This window comes from Schistocerca piceifrons, chromosome 3, assembly GCF_021461385.2.
Source record: "Schistocerca piceifrons isolate TAMUIC-IGC-003096 chromosome 3, iqSchPice1.1, whole genome shotgun sequence".
Lineage (NCBI taxonomy): Eukaryota > Metazoa > Arthropoda > Insecta > Orthoptera > Acrididae > Schistocerca > Schistocerca piceifrons.
The window spans coordinates 678,353,559-678,376,489 of record NC_060140.1 but is presented as its reverse complement, the minus strand read 5'-3'; the positions used below and the strand labels follow the sequence as shown (position 1 = coordinate 678,376,489).

The window sequence follows — 22,931 nt, the reverse complement described above, 5'->3', positions numbered from 1 at the left end:
AGCCACACTTGCAGAGCTTTCTCAAGTTCATAGGGTATGACAACAGTGAGAAGTAGCGTGACTACTAAAGAAACATACACTGATCAGGTCGTATCTGCACCTTCCATGCACCCACCACCTCATGAAAACACTTTCTTTCACTCTGCTATTCATAGTGCTGCTTCTATCCCACTCTTGAAAGAAAAATTCAATGAAGAAATTAAGTTATTCAAAACTATAACAGTTAATAATGAATATGAACCTGGCATAGTGGATGACATCTTTAAAAAGAAAATTGTTAAGAGTGACTATGCTTGGCACTTCTATAATTGAATCCAACCCAAAAAAATATTTTTCTATTCTTTCCTTAGGCCCATGTCCTATCAGATTCAGCGTCTTCTTTGTAATAAATACAACTGTAACATTACCTTTTCCATCAGTAATAATTTGAAAAAAAAAGAAAAAAACACCTTCATTCATAATTTAAAATCAACTCATTCCTCTTTAAAAAATTCTGCCGTCTATAAGATTTTCTGCGACACCTGCTCTCCTTACTACATAGGACAAACAGGATGTGCCTTTCCAGCCAGATATAAAGAATATCTTTCAAGAAAAATGGCACTAGTACCCAAAATTTGTCTTTCGCCGACCACCTTCTGATTACTGTTCACAATATCAACATTTTGCACACTGAGAAGAAAGGGCATATATTAGACATTTTTGAAGAATTAGAAATCTTTAAACACCTTTCTTGAAATGAAAGCCTCATTCTCAATGAGCAGCTACAATTACATAATAAAAACTTCTTAAACGATATAAAGTCGTTACTTGACATTTGATCTCGGGTTTCCTCATGCAGTTACCAAAATGTTTTTTTCCATCTAAATCAACTCATGATTTTTCATTTATTAAATGGTTTATATTGGCTGTGTTTCATGTTATCTCATTTTTCTACAGGCTGTGTTATTCAGCCCTCTTTGTATTTTCTATAATGGTGTTTAAAGGATGAAAACTGTACTTCTGAGCTCTGATGTAGACAAAATGTTACCTTATCTGCTGCTGTCAAACAAAATACTGCCTTTTACGTCATGTACTGAATAATGTTCATTATAGTATTCGTCTGCCTTTATTTGAATGTTAAGTACCCAGTTTGTACTTGCGGCTATTAGATGGCACTCTCGTTGGGTGTTCACTTGCCCACAGTTGTTACGCGGGAGTCTCAGTCTGATGCTAACTGTAGCACAACATATGCGAGCAGCTTGTAGTGGCTTGATTTTCACGCATTCTACTTTAAAACTGTGTCTAAAGCTTTATCGATTGATATTTATTTTATATGTGGCATGTAAGTACTGTTTCTTTTTGTACTATTATTCAGTTTTCAGTCTTCAAACTGTACTAAGCTTTTATATAAACAAAAAGTTACCATGACTGCTGCTGTCAAATAAAACTTCACCTGTTAGTTTATGTACTAAATACTGTTCATCTTAATATTCATCTGTGTATATTTTAAATGTTAAGTAGCCTACTTACATTTAGGCTACTAGATGGCACTTTGGTATAATGTTCACCTGCCCGCAGTTGCTAATGTGGATGCCTCAGTTTGTTGTGTGGCTTTATATGTATGAGCAGCCCATAGTGGCTCGCCTTCCATGTATTCTTTTTTAAATTTTTGACTAAAGCCTTGTTGCTTCATATTTATCTTATACGTGACATGTAAGTACGGTTTCTTTCTTGTACTGTTAGTCAGTACTTACACTTTTTGTAAAAAAAAATTTTCCCATAATTTTGTACTTGTGTTATAGGCCAATTTGAATATTTGATTTCTGATGAAGGCACTTATAAGTGTCGAAACCTGGCCAAAAGACTTAAATTTTGTGACCAAGGGCTGTAATTGCTTTAACTTGAATTTGTAAATGGTCACTGACTACGCTGCCATGTTTAAAACTTTAAGTTCTTAGTGCCTCTTCTGCTGCGATGGTCGTCTCGAATACAGCCACCTTGGAAGTTTCTAATCGTTGACTGTGTCACCTAATGAAAGAAACTCGTATTTTGATACAATGAGATGAACTGTTTGTCAAATAAATGGACAGGCACTGTAATTCACTTCATGTTCTTTATATTAAGCCAAAATCCTATGTTATTAACAAAAGAGTTACAATATGAAGAGTGATAAAAATGTGTGTGTGTTTTCTTACTCATGACACAACACATCTCCTCTCTTTCTCATGACTTAAAGAAAAAAGAATAAAAAGTAAGTCACATCACTCTTATTCAACAGCATCTGTGCTGCAGTGGGTCACTTCCTTTTTTTATCATATGTCTACCTCTTTGGAAACATTAACAAGTGCCATTACAACTAACACTATTGGGGTGTGGCATACTGATAACCACAAAGGGTCATGCATGTAGTGGACAGTGGTTTTTTTAACTACTTTCTCACTTTCTATACTACGTCACCCATTTTGTATTATTCAGGAGTCCAATGTTACTTTATTTCCTTCTATCTGTGCTCCTCCTGGAGTACCGTATTTACTCGAATGTAAGCCGCACTTTTTTCCGGTTTTTGAAATCCAAAAAACCGTCTGCGGCTTAGAATCGAGTGCAAAGCAAGCGGAAGTTCTGAAAAATGTCGGTTGGTGCCGCCACAACTAACTTCTGCCGTCGAATATTTGTAGCGCTACACAGGCATGGTTTGTAGGCACAAAGATAAATACTGGCGCCAAAACCTCTGCTGTTTTTTAAAAAAAGGTGGAAGACGGGCTTTTTTTCTCAGCCCCGAGTTTCGACCATTGCATTTTCATACATTATCCAACAAAGTTTATTTTTATTTATTTATTTATTGTTCCGTGGGACCACATTTAGGAGAAGTCTCCATGGTCATGGAACGAGTCAATACATGAAATTATAACACGATTGTAGAAACAGATAAAATGAAATATAAGAAACATATTCAGGCGACAAGTTGTTAGTTTAAATAAAGAAAATCAAGAATGTAACACTGGAATTTGCTTAATTTTTTAGCTCTTCCAGGAGCTCCTCGACAGAATAGAAGGAGTGAGCCATGAGGAAACTCTTCAGTTTAGACTTAAAAGTGTTTGGGCTACTGCTAAGATTTTTGAGTTCTTGTGGTAGCTTATTGAAAATGGATGCAGAATACTGCACTCCTTTCTGCACAAGAGTCAAGGAAGTGCATTCCACATGCAGATTTGATTTCTGCCTAGTATTAACTGAGTGAAAGCTGCTAACTCTTGGGAATAAGCTAATATTGCTAACAACAAACGACATTAAAGAAAATACATACTGTGAGGGAAATGTCAAAGTTCCCAGACTATTGAATAGGGGTCGACAAGAGGTTTTCGAACTTACACCATACATAGCTCGAACAGCCCGTTTTTGAGCCAAAAATACCCTTTTTGAATCAGAAGAATTACCCCAAAAAATAATACCATATGACATAAGCGTATGAAAATATGCGAAGTATACTACTTTTCGTGTTGAAATGTCACTTATTTCAGATACTGTTCTAATGGTAAATAAAGCGCCATTTAGTTTCTGAACAAGATCCTGAACATGGGCTTTCCACAACAGCTTACTATCTATCCGTACGCCTAGTAAATACAAACTCTGTATTGTTCATCTTCGAATGTAGCAGAATTTCAATGTACTACGAAAATCCGACTGGCAAGACCATTTGGGACGTTTGTCAATATGGCCAACTCTACGTTCTGAAATTTTTCCTACCTGTGACAAGAGATGGTTGCTAATAGGAACTTTTATGAATTGTGAATCACATGCAGTATTGTCGTCACCATAAGAATAATACGCATATAAACATTTTGCCATGTATTGTTTAATGTTTAATGCTATCTCATTTAAATCCGGTCTGCCTAATAAACTACGAAACTTGAGTGAGACAACAGCAAACGCGGAAGAATATAAATATCGTGTCATGTTTATATTCGTATTATTCTTATGCTTAATAGTGATACAGTCAGAAATGAAGCACGGCAATTGACTAGATTTTTAAATCTAAGATGACTCTATTTTCTGTGTAGAATGTAATGTACTAAAGAGGCGCCTGCAAAGATTTTCAAACGGAGAAAAATTTTCGCTAAACTCTCGTTCAGAACATCTTCTATCATACGCAGTCTATTATTTGGTTCTTGTTGATCATTATCAAAGAAAGCAGCAGTGTAAGTAACAACAAATAGCAGTCTCTTGCCATTGTTTCGCTAATGAGACAATTCCTCTCTCTCTCTCTCTCTCTCTCTCTCTCTCTCTCTCTCTCTCTCTCTCTCTCTCTTTTTTTTAAATAGTAAGCGGCGGTAGCGCGCACAAAAGCAAGCCATGCCGCGAGCGGCGACAGGCCGTAAACACGCACTATCAGAATGCGACAAACCATGCATGACACAGTACAGTAACGCATTTTCAGCTTAGAGTGACGTAAACACCTTTAACAAAGAAAACTGCGCTTATCAGATGAAAGAAAAATAAGATATCAATTCAAACCAGAAGAAGCACATGGAAAAGGAAGGGTACCCGTATAAATACGGATGGAGCGCCTGATGCATAGCAATGGCTACCTGGTAAAGCTTAACTGCTAAGCTTACGACTCGAACCAAACTACTGTAGCTGTTTCGTCATTCATTCGACCTAAATTGTCTCTCATATTACAGTGGACAAAAAAAAGAAAAATTCGGAGTAAGAATTAAAAATCCATGGAGAAGAAACAAAAACTTCGAGGATCGCCGATGACATTGTAATTCTGTCAGAAACGGCAAAGGACCTGGAAAAGCAGTAGAACGGAATGGACAGTGTCTTGAAAGGAGGATATAAGATGAACATCAATAAAAGCAAAACGAGGATAATGGAACGTAGTCGTACTAAATCAGGTGATGCTGAGGGAAATGAGACACTTAAAGTAGTAAATGAGTTTTACCATTTGGAGAGCAAAATAACTGATGATGGTCGAAGTACAGAGGATATAAAATGTAGACTGGTAATGGCAATGAAAGCGTTTCTGAAGAATAGAAATTTGTTAACATCGAATAGCGATGTGTCAGGAAGTCTTTTCTCAAAGTATTTGTATGGAGTGTAGCCATGGACGATTAAATAGTTTGGACAAGAAGACAATAGAAGGTTTCGAAATGTGGTGCTACAAAAGAATGCTGGAGAAGAGATGGATAAATCACGTAACTAATGAGGAGGTAATGGTCTGCACAATTTTTCTTGTTGATGACTTCTTAATATGAGAGTAGTAGCCATCACTCCCTTCACTAATAGTAATTAAAAAGTCACAGAAATAGTATTGACAATAATTTGATGGTGCTAGTAGTAAATGAAGTATATTAGTTGAAGTGCTCACAAGTTAATGAAATTTGGTGTACAAGACTACTGTGTTAATTGAAATACAGTAGTCATCTGCTCAATAAATGTTACCTTACTTAAATAGAACCTAGTGGGTTTTGCTGAAGTGAATCCCATTAGAGTTTGGATAGGCCACATCTGTTGCTTGCCTATAGAGGTTGTGTGAACTTGACTGCCCCAGATTACCCAGTGTACCATCCCAAAGCATGAAACAGCTGGTGTGAGCTGATGGTAGACAGGTGTAGCATGTTGTAAGGGTGCCAACCTGATTTTTGTAATCTTTGTTGCCTTCTCAGTAGCAATTCAGTCTGTTGTCTTGCAGCTGGAAATCTTATCCAGTATGTAATGGATTTTGCTGAAAAAAATACACAACACCACAATTTTGGTTCCACTTTTCACATATTTTATTATCCTTAGATGTTCTATTGTTTGGACAATAACTACTTTTCAGTATTGTGAGATTAACATATACAATCAGGTTGGCATTCGCAAACAACCAAGAGTTCAGTGGCAGAATTACCCAGGGTAAATTGTAAAGTTATTGAAACACAAGCTCATAAACACTGTCTACCAAGGACTCAGCAAATATTTAAGTGTGGCTCAAACACTGTTCATATTCATACTAACCATCACAGTTCACTTACAGTACTGTCTTGTAGTAATCCACCAGGTAAATATACACTGCAAATAGTTCAGTTATTCAGTTCTTACTGAGTCACCATGCTCATCAATAACTTCTTCAAATGACAATGACAGCCCAAGCTTCTTACCAGCCATAACACAATTCAGTCAAAATATCCATTAGAGTTAAAGAAATCACTTAAAAGTTTTTAGACATCAGCATTACGCAGTTTTCGCAGATACTGATATACACATTTTTGCAAACAACTTGGGCTTAGCTATTGCATGAGCAGTCATTGGGAACAGCCTCAACGTAAGTCTGTGTGTTCGCTAACACAACCAGGACTGGGCACAGACTGAAGATTTTGAGCGATGTTATATTATTGAAAGACTGTCTGATGAACAGATTGTTATATTGGAAATTCGACAGTCATTTGAAAAATGTCTATGGTGAAATAGAAGTGGATAGTTCCTGTGAATTATTATGGGTGGAGGTTATACTCAACAACTGAGCTAGGTTAATAATTGGCTCCTTTTACCGACCTCGTGACTCAGCAGCATTAGTGGCAGAACAACTGAGAGAAAATCTGGAATACATTTCACATAAATTTCCTCAGCATCTTATAGTCTTAGGTGGAGATTTCAGTTTCCCAGATATAGACTGGGACACTCAGATGTTTAGGACAGGTGGTAGGGACAGAGCAGCAAGTGACATATTATACTGTGTGCACTGGGATGATAATGGCATTGAAACAGAGGATGACATGCATAAAGCTGAAATACTAAACACCTTTTTCCAAAGTTGTTTCACCAGAGGAAGACCGCACTGCAGTTCCTTCTCTAAATCCTCGCACAAACGAAAAAATGGCTGACATCGAAATAAGTGTCCAGGGAATAGGAAAGCAACTGAAATCACTCAACAGAGGAAAGTCCACTGGACCTGATGGGATACCAATTCGAATCTACACAGACTATGCGAAAGAACTTGCGGCCCCCCCCCCCCCCCCCTCCCTTTCTAACAGCAGTGTACTGCAAGTCTCTAGAGGAACGGAAGGTTCCAAATGATTGGAAAAGAGCACAGGTAGTTCTAGTTTTCAAGAAGGGTCATCGAGCAGATGCGCAATACTATAGGCCTATATCTCTGACATCAATCCATTGTAGAATTATAGAACATGTTATTTACTCGCGTATCATGTCATTTCTGGAAACCCAGAATCTACTATGTAGGAATCAACATGGATTCTGGAAACAGCGATCGTATGAGACCCAACTCGCTTTATTTGTTCGTGAGACCCAGAAAATATTAGATACAGGCTCCCAGGTAGATGCTATTTTCCTTGACTTCCAGAAGGTGTTCAGTACAGTTCCTTACTGTTGCCTGATAAACAAAGTAAGAGTCTACGGAATATCAGACCAGCTGTGTGGCTGGATTGAAGAGTTTTTAGCAAACAGAACGCAGCATGTTGTTCTCAATGGAGAGACGTCTCCAGACGTTAAAGTAACCTCTGGCGTGCCACAGGGGAGTGCTATGGGACCATTGCTTTTCACAATGTATATATAAATGATCTAGTGTCGGAAGTTCCATGCGGCTTTTCGTGGATGATCCTGTAGTATACAGAGAAGTTGCACCTTCAGAAAATTGCAGCGAAATGCAGGAAGATCTGCAGCGGATAGGCACTTGGTGCAAGGAGTGGCAACTGACCCTTAACATAGACAAATGTAATGTATTGCAAATACATAGAAAGAAGGATCCTTCATTGTATGATTATACGATAGCGGAACAAACACTGGTAGCAGTTACTTCTGTAAAATATCTGGGACTATGCGTACGGAACGATTTGAAGTGGAATTTTAGGCTAATTCTATGGATGGAGTTTGTTAGACTACCATCCTTACATTTATAATGACTCCACGATCCTGTATATATGAAAAATTTAAATAAAAGTCATGTCCTGAAAGAGTAATAGTTCTAGACATTTGTCGAAAATACAACCACTTACACACACTTTGGAAAAAAATTTAAATGTTATAGTCCATCGGAAGCTGTAAGTATTGATGAATTATTGATTCCATTTGTGTCCAAATTATATTCAGATATTGTTTAAAACAAAAGCACCTCACATATGGAATTAAAATATTCAAGTTGTGATGTGGATGTGGTTACACATACACCCTTCGTATGTATACAGGGAAAACTCCACAAAGGAAAACACTATGACCACTAAAATTGTAATGTCTCTGTGTAGAGATTTATTCAGTAAGGGACATAGGCTGTACACCAACAACTGGTTTAAGAGTTTGGAATTGGCAGACAAATTATTCAAAAATATACATTTAGTGGGAACATTATGGTCAGATTGATGGGGAAATCTGCGGCAAGTAGTATCAAAAAAGTTAAAATGGGAAAAAATAACTGCGAACAAGAATAAAATAGGAATAAGCACTTCAAAATGGAAAAATAAGTGGGACAGACTACTGCTGTCCACAGAGAATTCATCAGATATTTTAAATGTTGAAAGTCAACCATAACACAATCTGAAACCACAAATTGTAGTAGACTTTCACAGAGGAAGGCATTTGCTGTATTACTTGACCAAAGCATTGCCTGTAGCATCCACTATGCATATCCATGAAGTGGTATAGAAAGCCAACCTTTGAGCTCTGACTGGATACTGCAATTCTGAATGCTTGCATTTTGTATAAAAATATCGCCAATTAGAATATTGTTACTGAATTCAAGGAGGAGTTAGCTGTGCACCTCACAAATTTCCGGGGTAAAGACGTTCCATCTAGAAGTATTGCAAATACTAAAATAAAAAGACACAAACTCTAAAAAGAACAACTCGGAAAAGATTGTACAGTGTGAATATGTGAACTGTAAAGAAAATGCAGTACAATGTGATAGAGAAATGGCCAGAAAATGGACTAAACAAGTTGCTGCATGTTGTGATATCCATGAAGGGCAACGGTTTTTGTCTTTACTGTGTTTCAATAAAGTACGTTAAAATTGTTTGGTCAGAAATATTAAAGCACATTAATTATACGGTTGTGCAATAAATAAAACTTTAAGTAACAGTAAAATAAACTGTAAGTAGTTACGCGAAACAGTGTACAAGCTCGTGCTGCAAGGTAATGGCTCCAATTTTTTTATTCAGTTCTCAATATCAATTGAGATATTACTTGTACATGTCATTCATACACTCCTGGAAATGGAAAAAAGAACACATTGACACTGGTGTGTCAGACCCGCCATACTTGCTCCGGACACTGCGAGAGGGCTGTACAAGCAATGATCACACGCACGGCACAGCGGACACACCAGGAACCGCGGTGTTGGCCGTCGAATGGCGCTAGCTGCGCAGCATTTGTGCACCGCCGCCGTCAGTTTCAGCCAGTTTGCCGTGGCATACGGAGCTCCATCGCAGTCTTTCACACTGGTAGCATGCCGCGACAGCGTGGACGTGAACCGTATGTGCAGTTGACGGACTTTGAGCGAGGGCGTATAGTGGGCATGCGGGAGGCCGGGTGGACGTACCGCCGAATTGCTCAACACGTGGGGCGTGAGGTCTCCACAGTACATCGATGTTGTCGCCAGTGGTCGGCGGAAGGTGCACGTGCCCGTCGACCTGGGACCGGACCGCAGCGACGCACGGATGCACGCCAAGACCGTAGGATCCTACGCAGTGCCGTAGGGGACCGCACCGCCACTTCCCAGCAAATTAGGGACACTGTTGCTCCTGGGGTATCGGCGAGGACCATTCGCAACCGTCACCATGAAGCTGGGCTACGGTCCCGCACACCGTTAGGCCGTCTTCTGCTCACGCCCCAACATCGTGCAGCCCACCTCCAGTGGTGTCGCGACAGGCGTGAATGGAGGGACGAACGGAGACGTGTCGTCTTCAGGGATGAGTCGCTTCTGCCTTGGTGCCAATGATGGTCGTATGCGTGTTTGGCGCCGTGCAGGTGAGCGCCACAATCAGGACTGCATACGATTGAGGCAGACAGGGCCAACACCCGGCATCATGGTGTGGGGAGCGATCTCCTACACTGGCCGTACACCACTGGTGATCGTCGAGGGGACACTGAATAGTGCACGGTACATCCAAACCGTCATCGAACCCATCGTTCTACCATTCCTAGACCGGCAAGGGAACTTGCTGTTCCAACAGGACAATGCACGTCCGCATGTATCCCGTGCCACCCAACGTGCTCTAGAAGGTGTAAGTCAACTACCCTGGCCAGCAAGATCTCCGGATCTGTCCCCCATTGAGCATGTTTGGGACTGGATGAAGCGTCGTCTCACGCGGTCTGCACGTCCAGCACGAACGCTGGTCCAACTGAGGCACCAGGTGGAAATGGCATGGCAAGCCGTTCCACAGGACTACATCCAGCATCTCTACGATCGTCTCCATGGGAGAATAGCAGCCTGCATTGCTGCGAAAGGTGGATATACACTGTACTAGTGCCGACATTGTGCATGCTCTGTTGCCTGTGTCTTTGTGCCTGTGGTTCTGTCAGTGTGATCATGTGATGTATCTGACCCCAGGAATGTGTCAATAAAGTTTCCCCTTCCTGGGACAATGAATTCACGGTGTTCTTATTTCAATTTCCAGGAGTGTATTACTTGGTTGACTTTCCCACTCTGCTGACACAAGTTGCCACCCTCTGCTGCTAGAGGTTTCCGAATTGTAGCATGGCAGTGTGGAACATAACTATGTCAGTGCATGAGAAACAGATCCTCAGAAAACCAAAATAACAAATTCTAAGAATTTGTTCAGACCTGGAGTGCCCTCACCTTCAGCGTGACAATACCAGACCACACTTGATGGCTACAGCATCGGTTTTATTTGAAAAGCTTTAGGAGTTGCCACATAACAAACCTGGAGGCATTACTTTTCAGTATGCCCTTGTAATTTAAAACAGTGTAATTTTGTTCCATTATATATATTGAATTTTACACTGTCAGTCACTGGCAACTGTCGCAGCCTGAATGGAAAGTTTAGTGTCCGTTACCAGTGGCTGACAGGGCACTTAATGTTTTATTTAAGCATTGTTTTGACTTGAAATCAATGTTGATTCGTCATCTTCATAAATGTTGTATGCACATAAATCACATATCATTAAATTATGGTATTTGAATATAACTTTTCAAATAATCTGTCAACCTACTTTGGAAAATAAACTTTCAGCCCAGTCTTCACTTTGATAATAAATTCGAAGTGATCGCAAAAGTATAAAGTTTTTTTATGTTGTACAGTTGCGCAACCAAAATCACTGTACTGTAGCCCTTTCCTGCACAATGACCTTGTCTGAATTTTTCAACATCTTGCTGATTCAGCCTTCTTCGCTGTGGCCGTATCATGAGAGACACTAAATTCACGCAGAAAATCAGTGTCTAAATGTAAAGTGATGAATATTTGCTTCTAAAATATAATTTTTCTCCTTTGATCCAGCCTTTGTCAATTATCTCGTATCTCCAGTTACTACAGTTTCACTTTTCAACATTTTTAATACGAGAAGGCACATAGACAGTTATTTAATAATTTCCTATGCTATCGTAGGTAATATAGCAAAAGATAATGTAGTGTTTTCCAGAAATATTCCCATATTTTAATTATACTGCTGACAGCTACTGCTGTTAATATATTTTTGGTGCTTACAGAATAATCTATCTTATATTCACTACATTTAAAGCCAAGTAGATTATAGTATTTTAAAGATATGTTGTTGTGTCTGGTATGCTGCTGTTTTAAAAATGGATTCATGTATTACTCAGCAGACCAAACTGGTAACCTGGCTACAGTGGCAGCATCAGTGTATTTACCCGTGATAAGCTGGGTGATGAGGTAGCATTAGCACTCTCTCCAGTAATCTTACAATTGGAGCATTGCGATGTGCTAACCATAGTGCCACCAAGTGAAGTACCCATTTAGAAGCAGAATAGAAACAGAACGTACAATATTTTTCACATTAACTGCTCACAATGCTTCACTGGCAGTATCTATGAAACTATTTTCCCTAGTAATGTCACTGCTTTCCACATCAGTGACTGTTGATTTGTCATTTGCTGTTTGTCATGGATGACAATTCAGGTCCTTTGCTCGAATCTATGCCAACCAATTCCATTATATTTTCAGTTTCTACATCCATCACAATATTTCTCCTCTAATAGTAGTCACACACTTTTTGGTGCAGTACACAGCAGTTAGTTTCCTAATGTCACAACACAAAAAGCAATATCATAGCTGCAAAAGCAAATTGACCATGGTTAGCATATTCGGCTGGTAATGCTGAGATCTCTGGTTTGATTCCCGGTGACCACACACACACACACACACACACACACACACACACACACACATATATATATATATATAAATAGAGGGAAACATTACACGTAGGAAAAATATATCTAAAAACAATGATGATGTGACTTACCAAATGAAAGTGCTGGCAGGTCGACAGACAAACAAACGAACACAAACATACACACAAAATTCAAGCTTTCACAACTAACTGTTGCCTCATCAGGAAAGAGGGAAGGAGAGGGAAAGACGAAAGGATGTGGGTTTTAAGGGAGAGGGTAAGGAGTCATTCCAATCCCGGGAGCGGAAAGACTTACCTTAGGGGGAAAAAAGGACGGGTATACACTCGCGCACACACACATATCCATCCACACATATACAGAGACAAGCAGACATATTTTTCCTACGTGGAATGTTTCCCTCTGTTATAACTATATAACGGTTATAATAAAGGGAAACATTCCACGTAGGAAAAATATATCTAAAAACAAAGATGATGTGACTTATCAAATGAAAGTGCTGGCAGGTCGACACACACACAAACGAACACAAACATACACACAAAATTCAAGCTTTCGCAACAAACTGTTGCCTCAGGAAAGAGGGAAGGAGAGGGAAAGACGAAAGGATGTGGGTTTTAAGGGAGAGGGTAAGGAGTCATTCCAATCCCGGGAGCGGAAAGACTTACCTTAGGGGGAAAAAAGGACGGGTATATACACACACACACACACACACACACACACACACACACACACACACACACACACATACTTGAATCCTGCTCCATTTGAGATTGTCCCCATCCTTCTCTAATTTACACACCATTGAGTGATTTAACTTCTGGTTGTCAAACATATTTCACCTTCCGTTGCTTTCTTTGTCGACACTATCACACCTTTCTGGTTCTCATTGTCAGTAAAATTAATGTTGTAAATAGCATTTGTCATGATTTCCTAAGAAGCTAAATTCTGTTATAACTTTTTGTGATCAATTTTCATGCTTGCACTGCTTAGTAACAACATGCATTAGTTTGAATTTGAATGTGATTGTACCTAGTCCCATGTCAAAGTTAGTTCATGGTACAGCCTCGTTGTGTGACATCCCATATACTATATTGCAGCAGAACTCATGGTTAGCCGAGCCTTTGTGTTTCTACTTCCTTTTGTCATGGTTACAACGAAATATCAATAATCCAATTTTTCGAAAACTATTTGGTGGAAAAAAAAAGATTTTTGCATATATTACAATCTCAAATCTTCACTCGACAAAGAACTGTATTTCTGTTTGTTACCTGGCGTGTGTACTGTGCTGCATCAACTTAAATAAAACTTCATATGAAATTTTAAAGAGTTTGCAGGGGTAGAAACACAGTGCGTAAACTTTGGACATAGTTGATTTTAGCTCACACATTGGAGTGAATTAAATGTAGATAAGGTATCACAATTTTATTTAAAATTGAGAGCAGAAGGGTATCTCATTTCATTCTTGAGTTGTTGTGTTTTATGTCCTAAATAGTTGCACACAACACATCCCTTTGCGTCCCTGCGCATCACAAATCATGTTGTCATAACAATCGTCCTATCTCGTAAATGAGTAAAGATTAGAGATATTGAAAGGAGGGATTGTGGTTTTTTTTTACCCTGCAAATAGTAGTGTGCAATGAGGCACATATGTTGTATGATAAATTCTTGAAATTTTATTCACCGATAGGCAACAGACAATCAGAATGGTTCGAAAGAGGTGTCCAACAAGGAAGTGCCCTTTCACCATTGCTGTGTGTAACAGTAGTGGACAAGATAATAAAATTTATTGAGAAAACAGACAGCAGACCACATACCCTGGTTTTTGCTGATGATTTGATAGTATGGCAAGGGACAGAAGCAGCTTAATTATTGGAATAACACGTTCAAAAATTTAAGAATTAAAATAAGCAAAACACAGATGATAGAAATGACCATCAACCAACAAGAACTACCTCTATTCTTCTTCTTCTTCTTCTTCTTCTTATTATTATTATTATTATTATTATTATTATTATTATTATTATTTTCGATTATTCCCATTTAAGAGAGCGTTTGAACTTGAATTCCTTTATGATGATTGATTGTTTTTTCTGAGCTTGTTTTTTCTGAGCTTGTTTTTTCTGAGCTTGTTTTTTCTGAGCTTGTTTTTTCTGAGCTTGTTTTTTCTGAGCTTGTTTTTTCTGAGCTTGTTTTTTCTGAGCTTGTTTTTTCTGAGCTTGTTTTTTCTGAGCTTGTTTTTTCTGAGCTTGTTTTTTCTGAGCTTGTTTTTTCTGAGCTTGTTTTTTCTGAGCTTGTTTTTTCTGAGCTTGTTTTTTCTGAGCTCAAATTTTCTTCGTGTTCACTGTGTTGTTTCTTTAGCTCCGCTGTCCATTTGCATCCTTGTCTCTTCTGTGTTGTGGTGTCAAATTTGTTTTTTGATGATGTTCCTGAATTCAGTTCTATTTTCTGCATCGTTTACTGTTATGTGTGCTTGTCTGAGGTCCTCTTCAACTTCTTTTATCCATTTTGTTTTTCCCCTGCCTGAATTGATGACTTTAAGAATTCGCTTTGAAATTCTGTTTTCATTAATCCTGTGGATATGTCCGTAGAACTGCATTCTTCTTTTCCTTATTGTATCCGTAACTTATTGTATCCGTAATCTTGTCTATTATTATTATTATTATTATTATTATTATTATTATTATCTTCTTTCCTTTCTCAGACCTTAGGTCTGGTTAAAAATGGAAAGTGACGCGGACCTTGATCAAGTGTGACTTCCATTTAACTGTACAGTATATGTTACATTGCATTTAGGAACTTTCGGGTAATTGAACATGTATCAATAATTACAGATTTCTGTAGTTGTATATATAAGTTTGGATGTAGCGGTATTGCATTGATGTACTGGTGGATATTGTATGGTATGACTCCTGTAGTTGATAGTATAATCGGTATAATGTCAACTCTATCCTGATGCCACATGTCCTGGACTTCCTCGGCCAGTTGGATGTATTTTTCATTTTTTTCTCCTGTTTTCTTTTGTATCTTCGTTGCATTGTGTATGGATATTTCGATTAGTTGTGTTAATTTCTTCTTTTTATTGGTGAGTATGATGTCAGGTTTGTTATGTGTTGTTTTATCTGTTATAATGGTTCTGTTCCAGTATAATTTGTATTCATCAGTCTCCAGTACATTTTGTGGTGCATACTTGTATGTGGGAACGTGTTGTTTTATTAGTTTATGTTGTATGGCAAGTTGTTGATGTATTATTTTTGCTACATTGTCATGTCTTCTGGGGTATTCTGTATTTGCTAGTATTGTACATCAGCTTGTAATGTGATCTACTGTTTCTATTTGTTGTTTGCAAAGTCTGCATTTATCTGTTGTGGTATTGGGATCTTTAATAATATGCTTGCTGTAATATCTGGTGTTTATTGTTTGATCCTGTATTGCAATCATGAATCCTTCCATCTCACTGTATATATTGCCTTTTCTTAGCCATATGTTGGATGCATCTTGATCTATGTGTGGTTGTGTTACATGATGCGGGTGCTTGCCATGTAGTGTTTTCTTTTTCCAATTTACTTTCTTCGTATCTGTTGATGTTATGTGATCTAAAGGGTTGTAAAGGTGGTTATGAAATTGTAGTGGTGTAGCCGATGTATTTATATGAGTGATTGCTTTGTGTATTTTGCTAGTTTCGTTTCTGCTCGTTCTAGAAAGAATTTTCTTAAATGGTCTACCTGTCCATAATGTAGGTTTTTTATGTCGATAAATCCCCTTCCTCCTTCCTTTCTGCTTAATGTGAATCTTTCTGTTGCTGAATGTATGTGATGTATTCTATATTTGTGGCATTGTGATCGTGTAAGTGTATTGAGTGCGTCTAGGTCTGTGTTACTCCATTTCACTACTCCAAATGAGTAGGTCAATATTGGTATAGCATAAGTATTTATAGCTTTTGTCTTGTTTCTTGCTGTCAATTCTGTTTTCAGTATTTTTGTTAGTCTTTGTCTATATTTTTCTTTTAGTTGTTCTTTAATATTTGTATTATCTATTCCTATTTTTTATCTGTATCCTAGATATTTATAGGCATCTGTTTTTTCCATCGCTTCTATGCAGTCGCTGTGGTTATCCAATATGTAATCTTCTTGTTTAGTGTGTTTTCCCTTGACTGTGCTATTTTTCTTACATTTGTCTGTTCCAAAAGCCATATTTATATCATTGCTGAATACTTCTGTTATCTTTAGTAATTTGTTGAGTTGTTGCTCCAGTAGTTTGAGATCATCCATGTATAGCAAATGTGTGATTTTGTGTTGGTATGTTCCAGTAATATTGTATCCATAATTTGTATTATTTAGCACGTTGGATAGTGGGTTCAGAGCAAGGCAGAACCAGAAAGGACTTAATGAGTCTCCTTGGTGTATTCCATGCTTAATCTGTATTGGCTGTGATGTGATATTATTTGAATTTGTTTGGATATTAAGTGTGGTCTTCCAATTTTTCATTACTATGTTTAAGAACTGTATCAATTTAGGATCTACTTTGTATATTTCCAATATTTGTAGTAACAATGAGTGGGGTACACTATCAAAAGCTTTTTGGTAATCAGTGTATGCATAGTGTAGCGACCTTTGTTTGGTTTTAGCTTGATATGTCACCTCTGCATCTATTATCAGTTGCTCTTTACATCCTCGTGCTCCTTTGCAACAGCCTTTTTGTTCTTCATTTATAATTTTGTTCTGTGTTGTATGTGTCAATAATTTCTGTGTAATGACTGAAGTTAATATTTTGTATATTGTTGGTAGGCATGTTATGGGGCGATATTTAGCTGGGTTTGCTGTGTCTGCTTGATCTTTAGGTTTCATTCCATGTGTAAGTGTATCAGGGAATGTGTATGGGTCTGCAATGTAACTGTTAAATAATTTAGTTAGATGTGAATGTGTTGAGGTGAATTTCTTTAGCCAGAAATTTGCTATTTTATCTTTTCCAGGGGCTTTCCAATTGAGTAGAATTAATTGCTTGGGTGACTTCATGTTGCAAAATTATCACTTCAGGCATTTGTGGTATTATCTTGTATGTATCTGTTTCTGCTTGTATCCACCGTGCATGCCTGTTTTGTTGTACTGGGTTTGACCATATGTTGCTCCAGAAGTGTTCCATGTCTGTTATGTTTGGTGGATTGTCTATTTTAATGTGTGTGTTATCTATTGTCTGGTAAAATTTCTTTTGGTTTGTGTTGAATGTTTGGTTTAGTTTCCTTCTATTTTCACTTTTTTTGTATCTTCTAAGTCGTTTGGCCAATGCTTGTAATTTTTGCTTCTTTTCATCTAATTGCTCTATCGCTTCTTGTTGTGAGTTTTTTCTGACATTTCATTTCTTATAAATTGTGTTAGCTGTCAGATGTCTTTTCTCAGTTTTTCTATTCTGATCTGTAGCCTGTGTTGCCATGCTGGTTTTGTGGGTTTCTTCTGTGTGGGGTGGTTCTGATCTCTGCCTAGTGTGTATATTTAGTGTAGTGAGTGCGCCTATATAAACCAGTAGTTGTAACTCTTCCATAGTTGTGTTTTCATTTATTTTATTGTGCATGATTGTGTTGATAGTTTTTATTGTTGCTTCGACTTGTGGGTTATTTGGTGGTCTATGCAAGAATGGTCTAATGTCTGTATTTGTGTCTTTGTATTCTATATATGTCAGCTGAAATTTTTCTTCTGTATCTAACATGTGTGTCACTTCATGTTCTATTTGTGCTTGTTCTGGTGGCTGTCTTAAGATTTCGTTTTCCTCTGATTGTTTAATTGAAGCGTGTTGTTCTTTGTTTGTTTGCTCTGGGATGTTTGAGTCCATTACTGTATTTTCTTCTTCTTCTTCTTCTTCTTCTTCTTCTGATTGCACATTATTTTGTTCTAGTATTTTTTGTACTTGTTGTCTGATGTTTTCTAATTCTGACTGGGGTATCCTGTTATTTTTTATTATTACATGGATCTGAACCGTTACTCGTTCTGTTAAAAATTTTAATTCTGAGTATCTGGTAATAAATGTTGTGTATACTTGTGATCTGTATCCAGTTGTGTTGGTTCCTAGGTTTGTTGCTTGGTAATAACAGAACATGAGGTGTCGGTTAACTTCATCTGACCATCTCATCCTCTGTCTTTGTTTTCCTTCTAGGGTGGTTGCAGGAAGCATATCCTGCAAAACACTTCTATTTGGATTTAAATCATTTTCCAGTTGGCTAGCAGTGTCGTTACCATTGTGGGCGGGCATAGGGTTCAAACGCCGTCCCCGACCATGACGGCGCTTGTCAGAGGCTTCTTTAGTTCTGTCCTGAACCAACTAATCACACTAAGAGGGGGATTGGCCCTATTATTGGTTTGTTCTTTTCGTCGTCTTTTACGACTGGCAGAACATATCGGAGGCCTATTCTTTTCCCGGGCCTCCACGGGATTTATTATTATTATTATTCGCCGAAATATGGATGTAACTTGTCTGCAGTAGTTAGAGGTCAATGGCCCAGGATGCATACAGACATCCATAGCATTGTAGGAAAACCCATTTGGCATGCATATGTGCATCCATAACACTTGGGGTATGGCAGAGCAGGATATGTATACACACGCGTAGCAGCGAAAAGGTTAATAATTAGCTCGTGCTTCAGGCACCAGATGTTGCTTGTCATTGTGTATCTGTGCAATAAATCTTCAGTTGGTAAGTAATGTTATGGTAGTCATTGAACACCAGTTCTTAAGATAGAGAAATATTCATGAATCATAATGTAATTAATCATTCCATTGTCATCATAATCTGCATCCACTTAAAGGGTCTTTGCAGATTCTAAACAAAAAGTTTGTTCATTCAATGAGAATAGCATTTTTTCTCGTGTTTTCTCATGTTTTGCTTTTTACTTCATTCCTAATCCTCATTCAGAAGAAATTAAGAGAGATTTATAGTGGTTCACTTGTTAAACAGGTATAACAATAATTGCATGTTCTGGAAGTATTATATGAACTTGTGCCCAATCAAGTTCTGTGGGGATTGTGGTTCAGCACAGTCAGTACTGTACTCCTCTGAAACAAGGAGTAGCCAGGCCTGGAACCCTTCAATAAGACGTTTCACTAAGGATGTGATTTCCTAAAGCTGTACCACAAAACAAGATTAATACTGTCAAAAATCTGATACACCACAAAAATCTTCTGTCCACACACACACACACACACACACACACACACACACACACACACACACACACACACACACACACATGTATTACAACTTTGTAAAATCCATCCTTTGCACCCTGTGAGGGATACACACAATTTTTTTGAGCACACCAATAGCACTACACTTGATTTACAAATATCAGTAGTGACTATAATGCACATAAATTTGGAATGCCAAGTTTTTAAATGTTCCACGTTTCCCTCCTTTAATTCCTGCCAGTCTGTGACATTGTATCTCGCCAGACATCATGCCAGAACTATTGCTAGACAGTGATAACTAGTGTGCTCTAGGCACTAACATGACCATCTGTCAGTGATGATAGTCTGAGCCATTGATACTCACATCTGATATGAATAATGAATATGTATTTGAATGTATAATCGTGCATATATGTCTGTGTTACACCAAAGAAACCAAATCCTGCAGCCAGCATTGCCCATTGAATGGTTGATAACTACACATGTCAAAAAAGTTTTGTATCACGCCAGTTCCCAAACCTTCTGAAGATAGATGTTGACTGTGGATATTGTACCACAGATATGGTCCTTTTGACTGTTCAGAGATGTCACTAAACATGCCAAAAGATGTAAACACCTATGCAAGAGCAGCACCTATTAGACTGAGGGGGTCCGACAGCTGATCAGTTCCAGTCATTCCACCAGGAAGGAGGTACACGGCTCTTGTTGTCTGTAGTTCAACCATGCCTATACGGTCAATACCACAGTTTGATCGTGTCCACTGCCAGGAAGGGCTCTCAACAAAGGAAGTGTCCAGGAGCCTCGGAGTAAACCAAAGTGATGTTGTTCTGACATGGAGGAGGTACGGAGAGACAGAAATTGTCTATGACAAGCCTCGTTCAGGCTGCCGAGGGCTGCTGTAGCAGTGGATTACCGCTACCTATGGATTATGGCTCGGAGGAACCCTGGCAGCAACACCTACATGTTTAATAATGCTTTTTTGTGCAGCCACAGGACGTCATGTTAAGACTCAAACTGTGAGCAATTGGCTGCACGATGCGCAACTTCACTCCCGACGTCCATGGCAAGGTCCATCTCTGCAACCACGACACCATGCAGTGCAGTAAAGATGGGTCCAACAACATGCCGAATGGACTTCTCAGGATTGGCATCACGCTCTCTTCTCCGATGAGTGTCACATATGCATTCAACCAGCCAATCGGAGACTTGTTTGAAGGCAACGCGGTCAGGCTGAAGGCCTTAGACACTCTGTCCAGAGAGTGCAGCCAGGTGGAGGTTCCCTTTCGTTTTGGGGTGGCATCATGTGGGGCCGACGTACGTCACAGGTGGTCATGGAAGGTGCCGAAACGGCTGTATGATATGTGAATGCCATCCTCCGACTGATAGTGCAACCATATTGGCAGCATATTTGCGAGGCATTTGTCTTCATGGATGACAATTCGCATCCTCATCATGCACATCTTGTGAATGACTTCCTTCAGGATAATGACATCGCTGCACTAGAGTGGCCAGCATGTTCTCCAGATATGAACCCTGCCGAACATGCCCTGGGATAGATTGAAAAGGGCTGTTTTTGGATGACGTTACCCACCAACCACTCTGAGGAATCTACACCGGATCGCCTTTTGGATTGGGGCAATCTGGAGAAACAGTGCGTTGTGGATAGTACGCCACAACGAATACAGGCATCGATCAATGCAAGAGGACGTGCTACTGGTTGTTAGAGGTACCGGTGTGTACAGCAATCTGGACCACCAACTCTGAAGGTCTCACTGTATGGTGGTACGACATTCAAGTATTGAGCCATAAAAGGGCGGAAATGATGTTTATGTTGATCTCTATTCCAGTTTTCTGTGTGGTTCCGGAACTTTTGGTATAGAGGTGATGCAAAACTTTTTTGATGTGTGTATAAAGACATATTTATGAAAATTTTAACCCCACCCAACTGTAAAGTTCTTGATGTGTACTAACTATATGAAGAAGTTCATGAGTGAGATGCTGCTGCTACTTTTTCAGAACTTTAACCTTACCGCATTTCAGTAATATGATTTTTCAGGTTCTAGTTGTCAAATGTTTATCATTTATTTCATGCTGCAGCTGATAGTAATATTACTACTAATCACATTGATATTTTTTTCTAGGGTGGGGTTATTCTTGTGTCTCATGACGAACGCCTTATTCGAATGGTTTGTAAAGAACTTTGGGTATGTGGAGGTGGGAAAGTGAAAAGTATTGAAGGTGGATTTGACGAATACAGGAAGATTGTTGAACGAGAGCTAGAGGCACAACTGAAATGAAATTCCACAATGCTGCACAAGAACCTATTGTTGGTTGTAAATGAAACAGAGGTTGTATTTATTTATGAACTGTTAAACTACCATATTTATAAAATATCAAATAAAGTTTTACATACATTTGTTTTGAAACTTTAGTTGGCTTATGTATTTTCTTATTTCACCCTAAAAATACCTTTATAAGGACAATGGAAGAAAGATATGCTGATCCTGTCTGTTCCTCGTAGTTACATTTTTGCAGTCTTTCACATTTTTATGAATAATGTATCTTCGTATTCTCAACGCCATGAAAGTTACTTCTTTTTCTTTTTTTAATTAACTTTGATTTTGAAATATAAATGAGCTCTAACAATTTAGGAAAAGACAGATTGCTACTTATCATAAAGAAGACATGTCTAGTTGTTGACAGGCACAATTAAGACAACTACATAAAGCTTTTGGCCACAGCCTTCATCAGTAAAAGAGAGACATACCATTCACACACACAAGCAAGCACACCTCACTCACACACAACTGCCAGCTACAGCATCTCGAGCTGGAATGTTGGAGTTGGCGGTCCTGTGTGCATGAGGTGTGCTTGCTTGTGAGTGTGAATGGTATGTGTTTCTTTTACTGAGGAAGGCTGTGGCCGAAAGCTGCATGTCAGAGTCTTTTAATTGTGCCTGTCTGCACCTTAACATGTCTTTATGGTAAGTAGCAATCTGACTTTTCCTACATTGTTGATATTCCTACCTGGAGTTTCCATTGATTGAAATATGAGCTTTACATTGACAACAGTTTTCCTTTTGCTCATAAGAGGCCACTTTATTCTTTAGAAACATGGTAAATTAGTTGCAGATAATTATTTCATTTGCTGATGCACTCCACAAACACGTAATAGAAATGTGTGTTGGTTTTTGTAGGAATGGTGCTATGGAGAGTATATAAGATAAACTGATCAAAAGGATGTGTCAAATGTCCATCGATCTGAAACAAAATGGCAATAGATTTGGTTTAAGCAATAAATCTTCCTAACTTTGAAGAGTATTGTTAAAATTCTCTGATAAGATTCAAACAGTGAAACTCATGACATATAGATCAGATTCCCTGTGAATACTTACAGGAAAAGCAAAAAAGAGCTAATAAGCAAGGAAAGAGTTTTCCTTTTGAGGCCAAATGATGACTTTGTTG

General features: G+C 38.5%; 1 protein-coding gene across 1 annotated transcript in view; it reads left to right on the top strand.

Moving 5' to 3' along the window:
• The window catches only part of LOC124790069 (ATP-binding cassette sub-family F member 3), a 145,578-nt gene extending 123,680 nt beyond the window's left edge, over positions 1-21,898 (top strand). The window contains exon 13 of the mRNA XM_047257634.1: positions 21,609-21,898. Coding sequence (XP_047113590.1) covers positions 21,609-21,764 — 156 coding nt within the window. The 3' untranslated portion in view covers positions 21,765-21,898. The remainder of the gene's footprint in view (positions 1-21,608) is intronic.
• Positions 21,899-22,931: the final 1,033 nt, after the last annotated feature.